General features: G+C 35.4%; 2 protein-coding genes across 3 annotated transcripts; one reads left to right on the forward strand and one right to left on the reverse strand.

Moving 5' to 3' along the window:
* The first annotated feature begins 8,235 nt into the window (after positions 1–8,235).
* On the forward strand, positions 8,236–13,980 carry LOC133317508 (filament-like plant protein 4). Of its 2 annotated transcripts, XM_061519377.1 has the most exons (6): positions 8,236–8,408; positions 9,478–9,599; positions 10,087–10,306; positions 10,410–12,855; positions 13,104–13,146; positions 13,331–13,980. In XM_061519377.1, exons 2-6 carry the CDS (start codon positions 9,495–9,497, stop codon positions 13,733–13,735), a joined length of 3,219 nt encoding a protein of 1,072 aa, XP_061375361.1. In that variant the 5' UTR covers positions 8,236–8,408; positions 9,478–9,494; the 3' UTR covers positions 13,736–13,980. The 2 variants fall into 2 exon arrangements, with proteins under 2 accessions (XP_061375361.1, XP_061375362.1); XM_061519378.1 differs by lacking the exon at positions 8,236–8,408 and having other exon boundaries at positions 9,553–9,599; positions 10,127–10,306.
* Positions 13,981–24,405: 10,425 nt separating this feature from the next.
* LOC133317511 (protein SMALL AUXIN UP-REGULATED RNA 12-like) lies at positions 24,406–24,723 on the reverse strand. Its single transcript, XM_061519380.1, has one exon. It carries the CDS (start codon positions 24,721–24,723, stop codon positions 24,406–24,408), a length of 318 nt encoding a protein of 105 aa, XP_061375364.1.
* Between the last annotated feature and the right edge of the window lie 222 nt (positions 24,724–24,945).

Consider the following 24,945-nt stretch of genomic DNA (forward strand, 5'->3'; position numbering starts at 1 on the left):
GAATTTTCCCTTCTTCTTTAGCTTGCTCTACTGTGGATTTTCCCCTCACTGTCCATGCTCGTTTGGGTTATCCAAGTCTTGCCAAGCTTCAGAAGATGGTGCCTCATTTATCGTCTCTTTCTAGTTTACATTGTAAGTCATGTGAGTTTGGGATACATACTTGTAGTATGTTCCCAAATTGTCTTAGACGGCGAGCGTTGTCTCTTTTTCTTTGGTCTATTATGATGTTTAGGGGTCGAGTCGTCATCCTTCTTCTTTGGGGTTTAAGTATTTTGTTACATTTATGGATGATTATTCCAGATGTACTTGATTATTTTTAATGAAAAATCGTTCAAAGTTATTCTCTATTTTTCAGTTATTCTAAAATGAAATTAAAACTTAGTTTGGTGTTCCTATTTGTACTTTTCATAATGATAAAGCCTGTGAGTATTTATCTCATCAATTTTAACAATTCTTTTCTTCTCATGGCATTCTTCATCAAACATCTTGTCCTCATACACCTCAACAAATAGTGTAGTCGAGCGCAAGAACCGTCACCTTGTTGAGACTACTCGTGCATTGTTAATTGATGGCAATGTTCCCTACAAGTTTTGGGGAGATGTTGTTCTCACTACATGTTATCTCTTTACTCGCATGTCTTCTTATGTTCTTCATCACCATGTACCTCACCCTGTTTTGTTCCCTCATCAACCTTTATATCCTTTGACCCCATATATCTTTGGTTCTACGTGTATTATTTATCATCTCGATCTTGGCTTGGATAAACTAGCTCCCAAGTCTCGCAAATGTGTTTTTCTACGTAATCCTCGGTCTCAAAAGGGGTATCGGTGCTACTCTCCGACTTTACGTCGATACTTTATCTCGGCAGATGTTTCCTTCTTTGAATCAGTTCTGTTTTTAGGAACCATTATTGATCCTATAGACTCTGGTTTTGGGTCGTCATCTCTCTCTGTCGCCTCCTTGGACTATCTTCCTTTGATTGGTCCCTGTGTCTGACTTTCATTCGGTCACCTCTTCTCCAGTTGAGCTGCAACTTGCTTCCCCACTCCCAATTTGTCCATATGTTTATATGGGATCACATCCTACTGTATCTCCTCCCTCAATTTCGGTCCCACCTTTGGCTCGTGACCTTCACATTGCTCTCTGAAAAGGTACCCATGATACCCGTCCTCTGGCCAGGTATTTAGTTAATATTAGTTACCATTGTCTTTCTTTATCATATTTTGCATGTCTTTCTTCTGTGTCTATTCCTAAGACTACATGTGAAGCTATTTCACATTCTGAATGATGACAGACTATGATTGATGAAATGTGTGCTCTTCACCATAATGGCATATAGGATCTGGTTCTTTTTCCTTCTGAAAAGTCTGTTGTTGGCTTTCGGTGGATTTATGTTGTAAAAGTTGGTTTTGATGGTAAAGTGGATCATCTTAAAGCCCGCTTGGTGGTGAAGGGATTCACTCAGGTATTTGGATTGGATTATGATGACACATTTTCCCCTATGCCAAAGATATCTTATGTTCACCTCTTCATTGCCATGGCTGCTATTCGCCACTGGTCTCTTTATCAACTTGATATTAGAAATATTTTTCTTGATGGTGATCTTACAGAGGAAGTTTATATGGAGCAACCTCCTGGGTTTGTTTCTCAGGGGGAGTCGGGTCTTGTTTGTTGTCTCTGCAAGTCTCTATATGGTCTCGAGCAATCTCCACAAGCTTAGTTTGACAGATTTAGCACTATTGTTCGATAATTTGGTATGACTCAGAGTGAGGCTGAGCATTCCCTCTTTTATTGTCATTCAGCTTCCAGGTCTATCTACTTGGTGGTGTATGTTTATGATATTGTCATCACAGGTAGTGATACTTATGGGATTACTCAGTTGAAGCAATATTTATGTCATTATTTTTAGACCAAGGATCTTGGAAAATTTTGATATTTCTTGGGAATCGAGGTGGCTCAATCTAAAGATGGATTATGATATCTCAAAGGAAATATGCTCTAAATATTCTTGAAGAGACTGCTATATTGAATTCTACGTCTGTTGATACATCTATGGATCCAAATGTCAAGCTTCTACCGAATCAAGGGGGAGCCTTTTTCAAATCCTGAAAGGTATCGAAGATTGACTGGAAAACTGAACTACCTTACAGATCTGATCTGATCTCCCCTCTCCTAGTGTCAGAAATGAATAATATGATAGGATTAGTTTTTGTAATAGTTAGTATTTCTTTATGTAATTGTAATTGGAGATTAAAGACTCAACTATCATGACAATGGAGTTTGATCTTTCTTCTTCTCTTGTTTATACTTGTATTATGTCTGAGTAGAGTCCTTTGTAGTCTGATTCAATGAAACTCAAGTTTGAATTTATGAATGGTTAATTAGATGTCTTGTTTATTTATTATGTGATTTGTATGAAGTTGTCTTGATTAATTCTTCATGTTAAGGAGTAGTGTAGAACATACATGCTTACATTGTTTCTATATTTGACAACTTCATCATCAGTGTTCTAGTAGTTAAGACATTGATGCTAGGATTTCTGATGTGATCTTAAGACCTTAGTAATTAATGCATGTATTAAGAAAGGAATCACCAAGACATTGGGGTTTCTAATTAATGTGTCTATCAAGGTAGTAAGACATTACATCTTGATGACAAGAAAAAGGTTGATCAACATCACATAGTAGGTAATTCATTATGGAAATTGGTTCATCCATAAATTCATGCTTGAGGGAAATTGACATCTGATTACTTGTTTAAATTATAATCACATTCTATTTGTTTATCTAGTTTTTATGCAATTCAAATTAAATTTCTGGCGACAAGAAATCGATGCAATTAATAATCTTTTGGTTGATTCAACTTAAGTATATATAGTTAGTCAATGCTTGAACACAAATCCTCGTGGGAACGATCTTTACTCATCATTTTATTACTTGTTTGACTAGTACACTTGCTAAATCCACAACAAGAGTCACTCGGCCTAACATTTCATTTGCAGTTAGTGTGTAAGTTGTAACGCCCGACCACTTCAAGAATCAGTGACTATCCCCACATACTAACACGAGACTTTTCAGTTTGCTTTTTCCTCACTCGCACACTTCCCGGGAAAACTTCCCAGGAGCTCACCCATCCCAGAATTGATCCAAGTCAAGCACGCTTAACTGTGGAGTTCTTCCGATCTGGGCTACCGAAAAGCAGATGCATCTTATTAGCAGAGATAGTACCAATTAATTCTTATAAGCTATCCCAAACTGTGCAGTCTTATACCTGCACAGCCTTTGGAATCCCTCTCTTTCGGGTGTCGATTCGATTCATTCATGCATGTAACCCCCCGCTGGAAGCCTGTCAGGAGCTGCTCCTTGTCCGTGCCTCTTTGCACCAGCGATCCCTCACCGCCCTCGTCAGCGCTCGGGATGTTACATAAGTCATTTTCTTAATTCTCGTTGTCAAGAACACTGAAATGCCGTTGTTTGTATTCTTAAGTATATCAAGGCATCTCCAAGAAAAGGCTTTATATATTTAGATAAAGGTCATGTTAAAGTTGTCGAATACTCTTATGCTAATTGGGCATGTTTTCCTATTGACAGGAGATCTTACTGGATATTATGTCTTCGTTGGAGGCAACTAGGGTTCCTAGAAAAGTAAAAAACATAATGTAGTTACTAGATCAAGTGCTAAAGCATATTATCGCTCCATGACTACTACTACTTGCTAGCTCATTTGGCTAAAATAACTTCTTTGATACCTCAAGTTTGGAGACACCAGACCAACAACTCTCATTTGTGATAATTAAGGAACACTACATATTTCTTCCAATCCAGTGTTTCATGAAAGAACCAAGCATATTGAGATAAATTGTCACTTTGTTCGAGAAAAGATCATTTATAGTGAAATTATTACCAGTTTTGTATCCTCTAATGATCAATTAGCATATGTATTTACTAAGACTTTAAGGGGTCCTAAAATAGAGTATATATGTAACAAGCTTGGTGCTTATGATTTATACGCTCCAGCTTGAGGGGGAGTGTTGTATATAGTAGAAGTAGTATAAGGGACTTAATCTCACATAATGTATTCCAGGTTGTATATAAACAATAGGGGTGTTCACGGTCTGGATTGGATCGATTTTGAAGCAAAAATATTTGATCAAATCTCTTCGGTTTGATCATTTAAACATCCATTAGGTTTGGACTTTTTTTTCAAATCCGATCTGATCCAATCCAATCCAATTTTATTTGGTTTGGATTGGATCAATTTTTGGTTTATTGAAAAGCCTAAAATTTTAGCCATATAAATGACTGGCTATATCAAAATGAAGTCATACAAAGTTATAAACCATTGGAAATTTCAAGTCTTCAAACTCAAACAAGTCTTAAAACGCATGAAGAGTTAAAATAGAATAATAGACAATAAAAAACTAAAAAAGGTAGTTTGTTATCAATAACATCCAAGATTCCAAGTCTAAAAAAAATAAGATTCCAAGTCACCATCTCTCAAAAATAATAAATACATAATACATTGGATTATATTGATTTTCACCAACCAAACCCAAAATCGATGCAATCCAATTAAAATATGCAATTTTTTTTTGTTTTTAGTTTTTCGGTTTTCTGTTTTTCGGTTCGGTCATTGCGATTTGAATTAATTTGGATCGGTTAATAAACACCCCTAATACACAATAGTTTTATATATAATATAGTCTCCGCTATGCTATTTTGACACAGATTTATTAATGTTCCTTTCGTCTCTAATTGCTCTGCGTGTTCAATATGTCGTGTTTATGTCGAATCGATATCTGATATGAACATGACATGATTAAAGATTCATGTTAAATTGTTTTGACACAAATACAATTTATTTATTTTGCGAGTCGACACAACACAACATCAATAACCTACTAATCTCAAAGTGTGTTACTTATTATGAGTTGCCATGACACAACACGAATAATTCGTCAATATTAAAATGTCTTATTTATTTATTGGTTGATATAACATGGCTCGAACAACTTGGAAGATGATTAATGTAGGACAATGTCGTCTTTATGAGTTAACACGAGACACGACTCAATATTAACTTTTTTGTATCAATTTTGACCAACATAAATAGACACAAATTTAAAAACATATCGACCTAAATATAAATTACTCTTATTGTGTCAACGGTTACCATTACTAACCCACATATATACCCTCGTTTGGGTCAAACCCCTAACCCATTACTATTGTAACTTAGTAGGTTATATATCACTACATGATAAATAAAAGTTTTTTTTTTTTTTTTTGAGAGAATTGAACACATAACCTAATACAAACTGCTTAAATCTCTTACCAAGGTATTTAAAATTGAAATTTTACGTAAAAAATTGAAAACATGATAAAAAATCGTAAAACATAAAATTATAATGTAAAAAAATCGTAAAAACATAAAAGCGTTTAGAATATTAATAAAATTATTTTGATAAAAAAAATCTTAAAATCATAACGATAAATCGAGATTTTAACTACCATGTCCCTTACCACTAGACCAATCATAATAATTATAATAAATAAAAGTTATTACACAAGAAATTCAATTTGTCAAGTAAGTTAGAGTGTGTTTGGTAGAGGTTTTTTATAGAGATAACTAGGCAACCTATTTTGGATTTTGAACTTGCCCACATTTTGTAGAGGAGTTAACAAAATTTAACTAGGGAAATGGTTTGCCTAGCCTATGTGTTTTCTTTGCAAAAAATTTTGTTTTCCACTGTTTCAGAAACCCATATCTAATGTGGTATTTTTTTGTTTACCCATGCAACCAAAAAATAGCATGAACCAGTAGACGGAAATGACCTCAAGCTCTTCTACCTCTATTCAAAAGTTAAAAAGGTTAGTTTCGTTATTTTAACCAATTATCCCATTAATATTTTACCTCTATCAAACATAGACTCAACAAATTTAATTCAATTTTCTCAGTAATATTTCATCCTACCAAACAACTTTTTTTAAATTTTCTTATCAAAATCATTTTCTCTCCATTTCTCCACTAATCAAATTTGCCTAGTTTAATTTTTTTTTTCCTCTACCAAATGTCTTGTAAGGGTTTTCAGTTAATCCTATGTGACGAGAGTCCACGTTGATGTCATGTCAAGTAGCCGACTCATAAGTCATCCAAGCGAGCTAGATACCAAATTCATGAGCTGTGTGGAGATATATGGAATGCCAGCGAGTGATGGTGGTCCAAAGTCTTCGTAATCACGCTTGTCTCAATTTGCAAACATAATTAATTCTAATAAAATCTACTTCCTTTAAAACCATTATTATTATCTGTCTAAAGTGAAAGAAAAATAATGGCTTTTTCCTTTCCCGTTATCGGATACAGCTCAGAATTAGATATCATACATAATACGTACATGCGTGCTTCTGCCTCAAGCTTCCACCGTCGTGACTCTCTCGCTATTTCATGCATTCACAAGGTTAATTGCGCCAATCAACAAAACCAAATTCTCATTAAATATATTATTTAATATTTATTATTTATTGAATTTGAAGAGGAGAAAATAGACTTTTTGATCGGTATTTAAAGTCCGGCCATTAACCCGGCAGAGATCAAGGGTCATAGGGTCACGGATTCAACCAGGAGATCACGGGATTATTACGCTAACTCGGTTTTATATATTAAAAAATATAAATATATATCCTACATGAAAATATTAAAAAATAAATCACTAATCATCAAAGATTCAAAATATACTTAACATAATTCACCAATTACAACCACAAGTCAATATTACACAACTTAATTAAAGTATCAAGATACCAAAGTACAAAACTCATATTCTAATGAAGTTAATAAAAAGTAACATCATCAAATTCAGGCTGAGCAAGATACCATTTAGGTTTGCAAGCATTTTTATTTTTATTTTTTTAATAAAATGACGTTGTTTCATAGATTTTTTTTTAAAAAAAAAAACATGCAATGACCCTTCTGACTCGGGAGTCACGAAAACCCGGCCGGATTTTGGGAGTCAGAGGGGTCGATGTGCATATAGGGTCCAACTTGTGACCCCAACCCTCAGAGGGGAGGGGTCGAGGTTGACCCGGGAGGGGCGGTGAGGTTTTAAAACACTATTTTTGATCCCTGTAAGTCTGTAACACAAAAAATAAAATATATTATCAATTTAGTTTTTTAACAAATTATTTATTAATTTAATGTAAATTATACACACATACGAAATATATACGTTCAAGTCGCATATTATGCCACTTGTACAAAAGTCAATATATTTGTGACGAATAAATCTTTGGTACTACTATTGTACCAAAGATTCAATGTATTTCACCAATAAAAATATTACATGTCAGCTAAAATACTTTTTTTTTCTGTCAAATTTTCTCTCTCTCATCTGTTGTGTAAGGCTCTCATTCATGGGATACATTGAATCTAAGTACAGCAGTAGTACCAAAGATTTATTCATTTGTTACATGTTATACTTTGCAAGACGCATATCGGCATATGGCATGTATGTACGACTTGAACGCGTACTTCCAGTGTGTCTTGTGTTGCACTAATTTAAATGCAGATAATCCTCGTATAAGTTTCACTAGTAAGTATATAGTTTAAAAAAGAGATAGGATATTGTTACTACTAATTAATATTATTATCAATGTTACTATCAGTTTATTTCACTGTTAGATCGATTTAACTTTCTAAAATTCTTCTCTTTTTTTTCTATATTTAATACTTTATATTTATTTTCACTTTTATATTGTTATGATTCCCTATATTTAATCATACAAATGTGAAAATAAATATAATCGTTGGATCAACATAATCGATTTAACGCTGAAATAAACTGGTAGTAATATTAACAATAACACTAATTGCTAATAACACTAATTGATAGTAACAATATCATTTCTCTTAAAAGAAATAAGGGAAATATTTGTCTCATGTCATTGAAGATAATTATCTTATGCTATACACTTATCGAATTTTGTGCCAATTTTTTTTTTAAATTGTGAATATCATATATTTATCTCATCCACATAAAAATACTATCGGAAAGTAACAAAGTAACATGAGATTAGTAACTCCAAAAAAATAAATAAACTTATGTTTATTTTAATTTTACTTTTTGCATTATATGGGTTAAAAGACAGAAAATATATACGTGTGAAAAGGTGGTGTGTTTTTTTTGGAGCGTTTGCAACAACGTCTTGCCTTTTAAGAAGCACCTAATTCCGAATATTTTAGCTTACCCACCACCACCACCACCACACCACCACTATCACTGCCACCTCCACTTTCTCTCTGCTTCTCATTCTCAAAAAAGTGCGAAAATCCTAACAAAAACTCATAGCAGTCCATTGTTTGCAGCATCAACCACTTGCACTTTTTTATTTTTTATTTTTTTATTATTACCGGTAAGTCGATTTTACTCTCCACTGTTTTTCTTCTCCGACTTCTACTCAATCGTTGAATGCTGTTATCAACTTCCTCGTGTTTTGTTTGTTTTTTTTTAAATTTTATCTCTACTGATCATTCCTACTGTGTTCTATGCGAAGACACTTGTTGCTATAAGATTTCTATTTCTCAATTTTCTCTTCGAGTTCGTTTCGTTTTGTTTCGATTATTCGTCATTGTAGCTGTTTTTCTTTAAGAGAAAAATAAAAATTTGTCGGTGAGTTGAGGTTCGCTTCCAATCCAATTGTTGAGGTTCTGAATTAGAAAGAACGAAATCACAGTGTGTCCAATTTGGCCTTTCATTCCCGAAAAGCTGATACAGTTTTTTTTTTTCTCAGATTAATTTCAGGCGCTGTTACCGGAATTTATTTTTCTTCCTTTTTTAAAAAGAAAAATTTGATAGTTCTACTCCTGTTCGGAACATCTTTAATTAATTTGGATCTAATTTGCGCCACAAACACGCTTTGTATTGAATATTCATTACTGAGGCTCTTTTTTTTATTAAAAAAAAATTGCTTCATTTTAATTTTTTATGAAGAAAATGCACATTTTTCATACTTATATTTGGTGTACGGTTATGTGATATCATGGAAATGGAATAGGGGAAGTGCAATGGTTAGATCTTGGAGATCGCTGTTAGTAACATTGGCTTATGTTTTTTTCCTTTTTTAGCCACAGGAAAAGAAATAGGAGTCAATCAGGGACCCAGAAAATGGCCACTATTTGCGTTTTTGTGTTTTGTGCTTCTTATCACCACCGACACTTACCAACGCAGTGGAGTGCTTATAGTCATTCACTTAGAGAGAGGAGTGTTGGAAATGGAAACCACGCCTGTGACTGTAACATAATAATCTTTTGTGAAACGATGGATTGTTGTCTTATCAAATTTTAATTATAACCTGTTGTGTATTAGTGTGTATGAGAATTTTGCAGTGCTAACTGGAGAAAAAGGAAAAAGGAAAAAAGAAAAAGAAAAAAAAAAGGCCTCTTTTTAATTTTAAGTGTTAAATTATATGTTTTTTTCTACAGGGTATCTGTAGTTTGCGATGGACCGACGCTGGCCATGGAAGAAAAAATCATCTGACAAAGCTGTGCTTGAGAGAGTAGCTGCTGAATTGGACTCTGCTGCTGCTTCCACTCAGGGCAATCAGGTATATTTATTGGCATTTCACGGAAAAAAAAAACTAGTTTAAAATATTTGTGCTTTTCTCACCTTCTTCACTTCCATTTATTTGGTTACTAAGTTATGCTTAATTTTTATGCATATGACAAGTTTTAAGTTTCAGCAGTTATTCGTATCTTTAGTTCTTTGCAAGCTTTACCAAGAGATAAGAAGCTCATCTAATAATGTTTTTATTGTTAGCATTTTCATCTACAAGTTTCTTATTTTTCTGTGCTTGTATTCTGTTGTCTTCTATTAATTCAAATTTATCCTTAGCGCATTAATTTGATTTTCCTTCTCCTTCTCGTCCTCATCTTTATGTGAATATGTGGGATTTGTACTTGGATAATTGGATTGAGAACTTTACATGATTAGTACTGGTCCCTTAGTCTTGGTTTTGTTGATTCAACTTTGTGATTACATTCATTTATCTTCTTTTCTATTTTCTGTGTTGTTGCCCTCACTTATACAAACAGGATACTTACAAGAAGCCGAACTATGTCCAAATCTCTGTAGAGTCATATTCACATCTGACTGGTTTGGAGGATCAAGTGACGACATATGAAGAAAAAGTTCAGACACTAGAGGATGAGATCAAGGAATTAAATGAAAAACTGTCAGCAGCAAACTCAGAGATAAATACCAAGGAAAGCTTGGTAAAACAACATGCTAAAGTAGCTGAAGAGGCTGTCTCAGGTATGCTACTATAATGGTTCCTACTTTCAAAGCTCAAAGACTGCCTTTAATATAGAATACTTCTTATTGTTCTTGGAATTGAAGTTTTATTGAAACTCCGCAGGCTGGGAAAAGGCCGAAGCCGAAGCTTTGGCATTGAAGAACCATCTAGAGTCTGTCACTCTTTCAAAACTCACTGCTGAGGACCATGCATCACAGTTAGACGGTGCTCTTAAAGAGTGTATGCGACAGATAAGAAATCTGAAGGAAGAACATGAACAGAAAATACAGGAAGTTGCTCTCACAAAAACCAAGCAATTGGACAGGATTAAGGGTGAGCTTGAGGATAAGATATTTAACTTTGAACAGGAACTCCTCAGGTCCGCTGCTGAGAATGCAGCTCTGTCAAGGACCTTGCAGGAGCGCTCTAACATGCTAATCAAACTAAGCGAAGAAAAAGCTCAAGCTGAGGGTGAAATTGAGCTTCTTAAGAGCAACATAGAATCATGTGAAAGAGAAATCAATTCACTTAAATATGAGCTTCATGTTATTTCCAAAGAGCTTGAGATTCGCAATGAAGAAAAGAACATGAGTATGAGGTCTGCAGAAGCTGCTAACAAGCAGCATATGGAGGGAGTTAAAAAAATTGCTAAATTAGAGGCAGAGTGCCAAAGATTACGTGGTCTAGTACGGAAAAAGTTACCTGGTCCTGCTGCACTTGCTCAAATGAAGCTAGAAGTTGAAAATCTTGGCCGTGATTACGGAGAAACTCGATTAAGGAAGTCTCCTGTCAAACCTGCTAGCTCTCATATGTCCCCATTGCCTGAGTTCTCCGTAGAAAATGTGCAGAAATTGCAGAAGGATAATGAATTTCTTACAGAGCGTTTATTGGCAATGGAAGAAGAAACAAAGATGCTGAAAGAAGGTTTGGCAAGACGTAACAGTGAATTGCAGGCTTCAAGGAGTATGTGTGCTAAAACACTGAGCAAACTTCAAATTTTGGAAGCCCAAGTTCAGTCAAATTATCAGCAGAAGGGATCTCCAAAATCCATCATCCATATAAACCATGAAAGCATTTACAGTCGAAATGCAAGCCATGCACCAAGCTTGGTCTCCATGTCTGAAGATGGAAACGATGATGTGGGAAGCTGTGCTGATTCTTGGTCTACAGTAATAATCTCTGACCTATCCCAACTCCCAAAAGAAAAAAATACTGAGGAAATGAGCAAATCTGAAGCCACTAAGAAGTTGGAACTAATGGATGACTTTCTGGAGGTGGAGAAGTTGGCTCGATTATCGAATGATTCCAATGGAGATGCCTCTGTTTCAGTTGCTCCAAACCATGAGACGACCGAAATTGTGACCAATGATGTATCAGAAGTCAGCACTGGCAAAGATGATCCCTCCGAGTCCGAAAAGAAGATTGATTCAAATCCATTGCCAAGTCAAGGGTCTTCTGCTGCGGTATTGTCACCACCTGATCCCGAGTCTGATGGTGATGGCTTGTCATTAGAAGAGCTTCGATCGAGAATATTATCAGTTTTTGAGTCCACGGCCAAGGATGCTGATATAGGGAAGATCGTGAAGGATATTAAACATGTTCTTGAAGATGCACATGACCCTTCCATCCAGGACTCTATAGCGGTCATTCCTCACAGTGTGGAGCTTTCTGACACTACATTTGATAAGCAGAGTGATCCTAATGTTGCTGACTTAAATGCTAAAAAAGAACTCATTTCATCTCAGCAACCTACGGAATATGTGCAGATAACTTCAGATTTAGAAGCTGCAATTTCTCAAATTCATGACTTTGTTTTGTTCCTAGGCAGAGAAGCAATGTCAGTTCATGATATATCTTCTGATGGAGATGGAATAAGCCAAAAGATGGAGGAGTTCTCTGTCACCTTTAATGAAGTCATACGCAATAAAGCAAGTTTGCTACAGTTTGTTCTTAACCTGTCTTATGTTTTAGCTAAAGTACGTGAATTCAGATTTAATATCCTTGGTTACAAGGGTACCGAAGCTGAAACTAACAGTCCTGATTGCATAGATAAGATTGCTTTGCCTGAAAATAAGTTAATTCAAGACAATTTGTCTGGGGAGAGATATCAAAATGGTCGTGCCCATATTCTTAATCCCTGTTCCGATCCAGAGGTTCCTGATGATGGGAATTTGACCTCAGGCTTTGAATCGAATTCCACATCACAAAAGTTCTCAATGGAGGACTTTGAAGAATTGAAATTAGAGAAAGAGAAGGCCGTAGTGGATCTGTCAAAATGTTCTGAAAATCTTGAAATGACAAAGTCTCAATTACTAGAGACTGAGCAACTTCTAGCTGAAGTTAAATCACAATTGGCTTCTGCTCAAAGATCAAACAGCTTGGCTGAGACGCAACTAAAATGCATGGCAGAGTCATACAGGTCACTTGAAACACGTGCACAGGAGTTTGAAACTGAGCTTAATCATCTGCTAATGAAGACAGAAACTCTGGAAATTGAACTGAAAGATGAAAAGAGGGGTCATGAAGCAGCTTTGGCCAAGTTCAAGGAGCTAGAAGAACAATTACAAAGGTTAGACTCCAACCGAATGTCATATAGGTTATAAGTGCTGAAATTATGCATATTCTGCATGATGCATTCCTACTTACAGGCTGTTGATCACAGCATTTGTGATTATGTTGATCTAAGTGAGAAAATGTAGGATCAATAGCAGCGTTGCATAGATTTAATTTTCTTGCTAACATTAACATTTTCCCTCTTTTTATAATTTTTTTTTTTATGTGAAATATTTCTAATTTCTGTGTTACTCTGTCTGTTAGATATGAGAGCTCAGCTGCTGATAATGACCGTAAGACTAAGCAGGTAAGACTGTAATTCCATTCAAATAGATAGCCATCCTGAATTTAATGTCGCATTGCCAAATATATGAAAAAATTATTAAGTTGGGAAACTTTTAGGATCTAGTCATAATTAAAATATCTATCTCAATCTTGTAGTCTTTGTGATAGATTGAAAATCTAAGATTTAATTCTTTTTTTTATCATAGGAGAGAGACTTGGCAGCTACTGCTGAAAAGCTAGCTGAGTGTCAGGAAACTATATTTCTTCTTGGCAAGCAGTTAAAAGCCCTGCATCCTCAAACAGAGCCAATGGGATCTCCAAACACCGAGAGGGTTTCAAAGGTTGAAGAAGAGTTGGATCAGGCGGAGATGGACAGTGCTACTTCTGCTTTTGTGCAAAGATTGGGTGCAGAGTCCCCCTTGCATTTTTCTAACACTTTATTTATTCCATCAGATAATGAGTCAAACTTTCCAGCCATATCTCCTGTACAGCATCCAAACCACAGGCCTACGAAGTCAACCTCTTCATCAGCCTCTTCCACTCCTACACCAGAGAAACATGCCCGAGGTTTCAGTAGATTCTTTTCATCAAAAGGAAAAACGGGTCATTGAGCTTGCATCGTTCAGGAACCATTGGAGACTTCATGATTTATGAGGCCACATGGTAATCACATTTGGAAAGCACCAATATGCAGACCCCTTCATGGTTTCACAGAATTGAGTTTTTGGGAGGTCTGTGTAGTTAAGGAGAGGATGCCATGAATGTCGGGTGATTCTTGTATCTAATGGTTGTACATGGTAACCATATGTTTTCTTCTTTTCCTTGTCATTGTTTGTTTTCACCCTCTGTTCTGTAATTTAATTAGCAGACATTGACATAGTCTCAACTATTACAGAATATGTTGAATATGTTGTATTTCATAATTTTATGCATACCTTGATTCTTTACGAACCATAATGGATAATATATTTTTAACCAGTCTCATAAATGACAAAGATTTCAGCAAATAAAATAGAATTATCAAAGGGACACTCGTATGTGAGACTCCCGCATCTCGAAAATTTCCTATCCCCTTGCATGTACCATGTTGGTACAGGGATTGGGCGTTCAAATCACTGAGCCATGTTTCATATGGGCCTCTTATGAGCCCAAGGGAGGATGGGCTTCCTGGTTTTTTCTTACCAAAAATACCGGATTCTGGTGAAAAGTGTGGTAGCGGAGTTATAATGAAAACGTCAAATCCAGAGATGATTCGTCGTATACCCAATTCTTCTTGGTCCTAATTACCAAAATTGACAGAACATAGTTCACCAGCAGAGATTCATTGCCTTGTAATGTTGCCCACAATTATCTTATTAAATCTATGGGTTTTATAAGAGTTATGTTGTAGGAAAAAGGATTCTGTAATGTTATAGAGATTCGTTTTGTGTGCCTTAATTTTTTATTTATTTTTTTTGTTTTAAAAAGTGTGGGCCCCACAAAATGTTGTGAGTGTAGGAAAGTTTGTTGTATTATATTAAAGGATAAAACGAAAACCCTAAATCTATTGTGAATAGAATAAAACCCATTCTTAGTGATAGCTTCTTGCCAGGTAGAAACATGCATGATAATGTTATTACTAAGGAAATGATCCACTCTTAGGAGGTGTTTGGTTCAAGTTTTTGGAGAGGATTACCGGTAATCCTTCTTTGGTAAATGAAATTACCACGTTTGGTAGAAGGAATAAATTACGATTCCCGGATATCCAAGGATTACGGGTAATTTGATTTATAAAGAAAAGTCACTATTCAGATTACCAAAAATAATATGGTAATTCGGAATACCAATCAGAATACCAAGTAAAGGGAAAACACAACAATAAATTTTGAGACAAAAATACCCCAATACACATAAAAATCTAGACCCAATCTATCAATTACAAAAGTAAAAATAGTTTGGGGTTATTTTTGTAAAATAACCTCATATTCCAAGTCATATTTCGTTCTAAACCAAATATAGAATCAATAATTTTTACCCAATATTCCCGATAATATTTTGGCGAACCAAACACATCTTTCGTAAGATTCCAAGTAAACTCAATTTCTACTGAATTCCCATTAATCATGATTCCGGTCACCAAAAAATTTCTCTTGTACCAAACACACCCTTAAAGGAAAATCAGAGGACAAAGAGGATTCATGGCCATTAAATTGGACTCAGTATAAGGGTTGGGTTTATTCCTATTAACAAAATAAAAAAGATAATAAAAACTAAGAGATAAGCATGAAAGGTAATGGTTTGTGTAAAGAATCAATTCAACCCAAAAGCTTAAGCTGTTAGGTCAGGCTACATTAATGGTTTTATATATCTCAACACGCCCCCTCGCACGAGAGCCCACTGGGCTTAAAGAGTGGACAATGCACAGGCTCACCTACCTGTGCGAACAAAGAAATTCCACTTGAAAAAATGTGGGGGGCGGCAATGATCGAACCCGGGACACGAGGCTCTGATACCATGTAAAGAACCAATTCAACCCAAAAGCTTAAGCTATTGGACGAGGGCCTCTTTAATGGTTTATATTATTCTCTAACACACCCCCTCACACAAGAGCCTACTGGGCTTAAAGGGTGAACAATGCACAGGCCCACCTACCTGTGCGAACAAAAAATTCCACTTGAAAGAAAGTGGGGGGCGACGAGGATCGAACCCGGGACACGAGGCTCTGATACCATGTAAATAACCAATTCAACCGATTTTTCATTAAAAATAACCAAGTACATCGAGAATAATCATCAATAAAAGTTACAAAATATATGTACCCCATAGTGGAAACGGTACGACTAGGAACCCAAATATCTGAATGAACTAAAGCAAAAGAAGACGAAGACCGACGACTAACATGATTGAGAAACGAACTACGAGTGTGCTTCCCTAACTGACATGACTCACAAGACAAACTAGATAAATTTGAGAAACTTGAGACCATCTTCTGGAGCTTAGCAAGACTCGGATGACCCAACTGAGCGTGGATAGTAAGCGGAGAATCCACAACAGAGCACACTGGGACAGAAGTCGAAAGCTGATAAAGGCCGTTGGACTCAGATCCGACGCCATGTGTCCTCCTCGAGCTCCGATCCTGCAATAATACAGTCAATGGATTGAGTCAAGCGACTAATGAAAATAAGGTTGAAAGGAGAATTAGGAACATAAAGCACATTGTTAATGGGAATAGAAGGAAAAAAGAGAACAATGTCAATCCCTTGGGACTGAACCAGTGACCCATTAGCCATACTGATACTGGGCAGGGGACCCGACGTACAGAGAGAGGTGAATAAAGACTTATTACCAGAAATATGGTCAGATGCACCAGAATCGAGAATCCATGGACCAATAGAGGGCGAGTGAGAAAAACCAGCAAAGAAATTACCTGTGTGTGCACCAGATGCAGTGGTACCAGGAGGACGCTTCTCTTCACACCATTGCAAGAAGTCAGTGAGAATAGACGGAGGTGGCTGTGGTCCAGCAATCAAAGCAGAGTCTGAGGCAGGAGCAAGACTCTGAGCAAAATTAGCGGAGCGAGGAGGGCGGCCGTGAAGATCCCTGCAACGATCAATAGTATGGCCTGACTTGTTGCAATGAGTGCAGAGAGGGCGTCCCTTAGAGGGTTTTTGTCCACGTGCATAACCCTTGGAAACAAGTGCAGAAGGGTCAATTGAAGAGGGAGCAGATACTGCAGGCTCCATAGCAGACTTAGGTGGAATTCAAAGCAACGTAGACCAAACAGAGTCCAGGGATGGAACAATAGTAGAGCCCAAGATCTAATCCCGGTTGACAGAGTACTCCGTGGGCAAGTCATAAAGAGTCATGAGCATGAAGAATGTTCTGCGTTGCTCAAGTTCCTTAGCAGGGTCTGCAGCAGGCGGCAAAAGTTCATTGAAATCATGAAGAAGACCCTGAACTTTTCCCAAATAAGCAGACATATAGACATCAAAGTGTTGAGCAGCAATAACAGTTATCAAATTTTGACAAACACCATAGAGTCGCTGAGTGTCATTGGTATAAAGTGACTTGGCCTGACGCCAAACAGACTCACAAGTGACGTGAGCACGGAAGATCTGCTTCAATGACGGGTGGATGATAGACTTGATGATGCTACATAACTGAGCATCAACCTTTTTCCATCGAGGGCATTCATCTACCGAGATGGACTCAGCCTTAGTAATGAGATGGTCAACATAATCATGTCCATCAAGCCAAAGTCAGAGATCAGAAGCCCAAGAAACATAATTGGAGCCATCCAACTTGTCGACGTGCAGCGGAACATTAACATAATTAGTAAAAACAGGCGTGGCATTCTTTTGAGAACCCTTGGATGCATCATGTGGTGACGAATTAGCCATAGGGCACCTGAAACAAAGATGAGCAGTAATGGAAAGCAAAGAAACACACGTGAATAGTAACCAACAAGGGAAAAGACGCTATGGGAAGCCGTAACGAAGTCAAAACCACAAAGTGAGGACAGATCCAGGTGCGCAAGGAGAAGACGAGGTGAACCGTGGTGGTCCGACGGCAAGTCGGAGCTGCAGGCGCCGCTGCAAGAAAACGGGCTGCAGCCGCTGTCTCACGTGCGTGAGAGCGCGTGGCTGAGAATCTGGAAGAAAAAGAAGAAGAAGAAGAAATAGTAGACTAGGTACAACACACCAATGTAAAACACAAAAATAATAACAATAATTTACATGAGGAGGAAGAGTGAACGGAGAAAGGGAGAAGAGTTTTATAAAGCAAAAACAAGGGTAGGAACAACAAGAGAAGAAAAAAGGAAGAAGAAAGGAGAAAAGAAGACACTACCATCCCAAAAACTTCGCTTTCAGAAAAGAGTGGGAGATGGATGAACTTTTACTTTGTCTTAAAAACTTCTAATCATGGCATGTAGTTTATATGTCTTATTAACTATGAATCTTGAGAAGATTGATGAGGGGTACGGCTATATACTCAAACCATGACCTTGTTAGATAATAATATAAATAATTAAAAAGGTCCTCATAACCCAACAGCTTAATTAAATTGTTTCTTTACATAATATTAGAGTTTCAGCGATCACAATCACGAATTCGATCCTCATTGTTCTCACTTTCTAGTGGAATTAAATAAACACAAGGTAAAAAAAAATTGGGGATGTGATATCACGCTTAAAACTCAAAGGACTCTTGCGTGAGAGGGTGATTTAAAAAATAATATAAACCATTAAAAAGATCATCACCCAACTATTTAAGTTTTTAAGTTAAATTGATTCTTTACGGTTGGTTGATTGAATTCTTGCCTTGTATTATTTTTGTATTGTTATATTCTTCGTTTCATGCTAAATCAGTTTATGTACATGTAACGTTGGAGGGGTTAGGGTTGGAATTCAAGGAATGTGATTTTTTATTTATTTATTTTGGTACTTTGGCTTTGAAAATCTCATGAATCTTAATGAAAAGTTAGCGTTATCGTCATTTGAATGTTGAATCTTCCACGAGATCAAAATTATACTTACAAAAATTATTCAAGACTTAGAATATAAAAAATATTCAAGACTTAGAATATAAAAAATATTCAAGACTTAAAATAAATAAAATTTATTTTTTTTATACATGAATTTTAAACATGAACTAAAAACACATTGAGTTAAAAACAATTTTAGAACTTACATAACATGCATCTTTATAGCTACAGAAATTATGGGCGGCTCTTTTTCTTGTCTAAAGCAATTATTTAATAGTTTAGCTAATTAATGGATGAGGTGTCCTTTTAACATGCATATAGCAAGATGGCAATATTAAAAGCACATACTGACAAGGGTCAGGGACAACTCTCACCTGGTTGACATATGTAGAGACAAACTCACATGGACAATAAGACACAAACTTCAAACTTTATTACGCCCTTTATTTATTTATATATATATATATATGGATAGGAGTTTTACTTTTCTCTAACTGCTTAACGTCCCGTAAATAAATTTGAAAAATCATAATTATATAAAAGGTGAGTGAAAATATTAAATGTGAGGAATCATAATCAAATCAACGGTGTAAGATCTATTGCTAGACGTCCAGCAACCGAAAAAATAATTTTGCAAATATATATATATATATATATATATATATATATATATATAAGAATAAAATATTATGCTTATATTTTTTGGGGAAGGATATTGTAACAATCAAGTTGTGTTACTACCAATCAATGTCACCGTTAAATTGATTATGATGATCTAACAATTATATTTATTTCCATCTTTATATGGTCATAATTTCTTAAATTTAAAGTGAAAGCATTAAATATGAAAAATTATAACCCATATAAATATAAATATATATATATATCAAAGGTTAAGGGGAAGCCCAATTTATTCTCGGTAAGAGGAGTTTTTCTCTTATAAATTTGACTTCTTCTTTTTTTGTGTGGTGGTTGGTTTGCTACATTATTTTAGGCCCTATTAGCCTATTTTCCTTCACCTATTTGTTTTTTTTTTTTTGGTGAATTTTCCTTCACCTTAAATAACATAATGAGATCTATATTAACTCTAGGGATAGTTCAATTGACAACTGGATGTCTAAAGATCTGTTTTGATTAGAATTCAAATCTTGACTAAAGCAAATTCTTGATATTCTTTAGTCGATCAGAAGAAAACTGATTCCCTCTCTAAGAAAAATTAATCTCACCGTTCCTCCAATTTTCTTCGATAACAATGATCGAAGCTTCAAATTTTCAATTACTGGCTTCATTTAAAAAATGAAAGTGGTGATTAGACATATTGATAAAGACTCCTATCCTTAGTAATGCACCTCAATTTGGACAAGCATACCGTGACGTATTAGCAACCTGATTTGATGCTCAATTTTAATTGGATACTTACCGCTAGAGCTGGCAAAATGGGCCGAGCCCGTCGGGCCGGCCCGCCCTGCTCCGCCCGCCAAACGGGGCGGGCTGAGTTTTCTAAACCCGATGCCCGCCCCGCCAAGTCCGCCAGCCCGCCCGGGCTGATTTTTCTTTTCTTTTTTTAATTTTTAGTGTAAAATGTGACGGGCTTAGCGGGCAGCCCGCCCCGCCTGCCCAAACGGGACGGGACGGACAGAGATATCTAGCCCACCTTCAATGGCGGGGCAGGGCGGGCCAGCCCGCTTTTTTGCGGGCAGGGGCGGGGCGGGCAGCCCGCTTTGCCACCTCTACTTACCGCTACCCTTTTGTCTATAGAATGTAATCTTTCTAAAAGCCAAAATTACAAAGCTGAATTTGTTGCGCTATATATATATATATATATATATATATATATATATATATATATATATATATATATATAAGATCTGTTTATAAACTCTTACAAACTACATTATCTTCTTCCAGGAAAACACTAGGTCACACTATATTTTCCCGAAAGAATATTAGGCATCTTCTCTCGGGAGAACTTAGTGTATTTGTAAAAAAAGTTTGTAAACGGATCATTCTCAATATATATATATATATATATATATATATATATATATTAAACTAAATAATGTAGTGAAAATATATTGTTCATGCGAGCTTGGCTCTACATATGTTAATAATCAGGTAGGAGTGGCCCCTAACCCTTAACAGTATGTGTTTTCAATCCGTAAGCTGAACTATTATACAATTACTTAAGAAGATAAGAAAAAGAGCATCCCAAAATTTTATGTAGCAATAGTTTTATTTTACTTTATTGTGGATTTGTCCTACATTATGGTTGGGGAAACATCTTGCGTAAAGCCAGAAATCATGTCTCAAGAGAAAACAAAGACGCAGTTTGGAGAACTATTTGTAAGTAACTATGGTTTAACATTTAATTAACTTCCATTTATTCAAATCACACATATTTGGATGCCGACTGAGTCAGAGATTAGCTGATCACCTGATTCAATAATGTATGAATAATGACATTACTGTTTTTTAAATAATTGACTAATTTGCTTATCTCTTGAAAGATGTACATTAACATTAGCCATGTTCTTTGTACCCACGCCTTTTTGTTGAGACTTCAAGCTTTATTATGCCAAGCAATTAAATAATTTGATTAATAAATGAAATAGCACTTAAACAGAAGGTGATATATCAAAGGGTTCGCTTTTTCTACAGGCAATATAGATAACTTATTTATATGGAGTTCAAAATGATGTCGATTTGAGGCGGAAATCAATATATTTTTGTAATTATAATTTGTTTCAGGGTTATAATAGTCTTTTTCATTATAATTTATTAATTTTTCAACCCAAAACGACATCGTTTTTGTAGCGAATGTAAATAACTTATCTACATTCACTTTAAAAACATTAAAGCCTATATCAAAACCTAAAATTTATAGATATTTGTCCAATCAAACACTTGACGTAGTTGGAAAATATTTTCAGGATTGCTGTAGTACTATTGAGCACTTAAAGTTACACATTATTAAAATAAGAAAAACATAACTGACTTAATTGCATATACTCGATATATATCTTTACCAGTTTTCTGTTGGGAATTTCAAGTATGAGTGGTGAAATATTACAGTAGTTAGAAATATATTTAGTGTTGACTATATAAATAGAATAACCTATTAACTAATATCTTATGATTTTGGATTGAGATATTCCATAAAGTCAATTTATTGTGGTAGATTACAACTTAGCCCATTGATGTTCGCTTAGCCATCTTCTCCCCCTAGCCGCATAACAAGTTCATGGGGTTACACCAAGAATAAACACTAGTCTTCTCGCCATGGGCTCCCCTTGTCCTCCTACGATCTGTTGCATGGCTAGGGGAGCCCAAAATAAAGGCAAACTTCATTCATGCATCAAAGTGTTTAGCAATAATTCACAATAAGTGAATTCAACATCACATCTCAACCGAAAACATTAAGGTGTTAGGTTTATGGGTTGTCACACTTATAGGTTCATTACATAGCTCATTCTCACACGATGCAAGATTTTATCACTCACACTTGAATTCCAACAATCTTTCTGTCAAGTGTGAGTCCTATTATTTATCAACTCTCCCTCAAGTGATTTTTTTTTTTGAGTATTCATGGGGTTACCAACCAAGAGTGGTCAAGTTTTGATTCTATAACATGGGTTTGGCATATCTTACAAACCCGAACATAAGCCACTATCTTTAAATACTTGGCTCAGTCAATTATAAATGGATAACATATGTCAATTACCATTATTTTAATACCACTATTGCGCGACCAAGGGAGCCCAAAATAAGAGACAGCTTCATTCATGTATCAATGAGTTAAGCAATAACTCACAATAAATGGACTCGATACCATATCTCAACCAAAAATCTTAATGTGTAAGGTTTATGAGCTCTTATACTTATAAGTTCTTTGCTTAACTTATTCCTATCCAACGCAGAACTTTATCACCGACACTTGAATTCCATCACTCTAAACCTTCTCGTACAATAGTTGATGGTGATGCTCCATTGACCAAATGGGAGGTGGTCTACTTGCAGGGAGACTGAAACATGATGCTCAAGTCAAGTCAATATAAGACTATATTGGAGAATGCAAATAGGTTGGATACTTGAGGGAGGGTGAAGAACCTATTACTATATCATTCTATATTCATGGAGGGATTTTGAGGATGTAGAGAAAGAATTATTGAGTCAAGTGGCGGGCCCAATAATAATGGTCTGGAACACCTTATATTTTCATAGTATCCATTTTTTTAATCATAATATCCACTAATTAATATACCTCATGTGTACGTTTACAAGTCTATCAGAAATATAATTGTGGATGCTTTTCTTGGTTAGAAATTATTAATTTTATGTGAACATGACTTTGTTATATGGGTCAAGCTGAAATCTTAATTAACCTTAAATGTAAATTCAAATGGCAAAGAGAATTTAACGACCAACATTACTTATCTGTAATTATTGTTTATTGGGAAATATTTTTCTCATGCTATATACTCATAAAAATTTGAGCCTAACATTTTTTTTAGTTGTAAGACTCGTTTGATTATATCTTTATATAAGGCAATGCTTTCTGCTTTTTCATATAACATGAGAAAAGCATGCCCTTATTTATTAGGGCTTTTAATCCCTCATGTCATAGGAAAATGAGATGTTTTCTAACAGACACATCGATATGTGTGATATTTGTTTTTATTTTTTTATTTTTTTTAAGAAAACCAATGATGGGACCCATTTTTGATGTTTTTATGACATGATGTAGTGATTTTTCATTAACATTATGTTTATAAATCCCTATTTATTATGTATAACGGTATTTGTGATTCCATCAAAATCAAGCAGCCATTGTGTTATCTAGAACATTTTATAGTTGCGCTTTTCAAAAAAAAAAACTTAATAGATTTCGAATTTTAGCGCAAAATAGACCAAGATAAAGGGGGCTCCTCATGTTTTTTTATTATTATTCTTTTATTGATAATTATAAAAATATCACGTTATTTTCATTGTTTTATGTTTTCAAAATTTATGAACACATTCTGGTCCTGGTTCTGTTGGGAGAGCGCTTACTAAACAGTTTTAACAGCTGCAACAAGATAGAAAGAAAACCTCGGTATAATTAAATTAATCAAACAGAGACAAAACACTCAAAGTAAGTGCAAGCGTGTCTACATTGTACAAAGCTTAGAGCATTTTGAACGCCAAACTTGTCTCAGATTAGATAATTTCACCCAAAAGAAAGGTTGCAATTGTAAGGAAAGACTTCAATATCCTTGGAAATTAGTTTTCCAACAGGGTACATTTTCACAACCCTTAACCTCTCTGCGGGGAAAATGTTACTTTGTAGTAGATTTACAATCTAAACCCACATGAACATTTCATGGGCTAGTTTCTTGAGGTTAGAGTCACTCTAAAATAAGAACCTCTCAGACATTTATGCATAACAAAAAAAACGGAGAAAATCATGTCAAAGAAGCATAGAAGCAGCTTCTTCTTTTCTTTTTTTCTCCAAAAAAAGAAAAATATCTTTTGGTCCTCGACAAAGATCATGAGCGTATTTTAATCTCTTAGTAAAAAAAATCGATTTGTGATCTCTCTAGAATTCAAAATAAGCCCGATTAATTGAAATTGTGATTTCTCTGAAATTCAAAGAAGACTCATTATTAATCCATAAAAAAGATTAACATGAGTTTATTAGTTCATAAAAAAGATTAACATAGATTTATTTTGAATTATAAAAAAAAAGATTACGTTGGATTTCGTGATATTTGTTGAGTACACAAAAGTTACTTAACTAAAAAAAGAAAAGAAAAGAGAGAACGATACATTGGTAACCTTTTCATCTGAGCATGGTTGAAATAAGAGACTCAAAAACATCTTCATGGCAAGGGATTGTGAGACCACTTTCGTGATCAAAGCCAAACTCTTCTTCTGCTTGATGGAGTAACGTTTGAAACTCTGGTCGACTTAGAACAGAAATTGGAACAATGTACCTGCTTCTGTTTTCTCCAACATACACAACAAAGTGACCTTTGGGAACGTCCAAGCGAAGCCCTTGATCATCATAACACTGTTTCTTCCCTAAACTCGAACATCTCTTCAGAATCTGCTTAAGAAGTGCTTTTTGAGGAAGTTTACTTGATTTTGTTAAGGCCATTGTGGAAGCAATAGTGATTTATGAGGTTTGAGACTTAGAAACTGCTGTGAAAGAGATAAGGGAACGTGATGAGTATTTATTGTGAGCCTCGAATTGAGTTAGATGTAGAGAGAGAAACAGAGTCATGTGGGGACAAAGAACAAATGCATAGGGTTGTTTTGGGGGTTTGTGCTTTGCTTAAGGACACGTAGGGAACTAAACCTGTTTGGGTTTACAACCCTT

The sequence above is a fragment of the Gastrolobium bilobum genome, unplaced genomic scaffold (genome assembly GCF_033153095.1).
Source record: "Gastrolobium bilobum isolate Gb01-03AN ecotype WA unplaced genomic scaffold, APGP_CSIRO_Gbil_v1 utg10253, whole genome shotgun sequence".
Lineage (NCBI taxonomy): Eukaryota > Viridiplantae > Streptophyta > Magnoliopsida > Fabales > Fabaceae > Gastrolobium > Gastrolobium bilobum.

Excerpts from the sequence above, each read along its gene's own strand:
- LOC133317508 (XM_061519377.1), top strand. The coding sequence starts at position 9,495 with ATGGACCGACGCTGGCCATGGAAGAAAAAATCATCTGACAAAGCTGTG. Across the intron at positions 9,600-10,086 it reads CTTCCACTCAGGGCAATCAG|GATACTTACAAGAAGCCGAA; the intron begins GTATATTTATTG and ends TTATACAAACAG. Across the intron at positions 10,307-10,409 it reads AGCTGAAGAGGCTGTCTCAG|GCTGGGAAAAGGCCGAAGCC; the intron begins GTATGCTACTAT and ends GAAACTCCGCAG.
- LOC133317511 (XM_061519380.1), bottom strand. The coding sequence starts at position 24,723 with ATGGCCTTAACAAAATCAAGTAAACTTCCTCAAAAAGCACTTCTTAAG.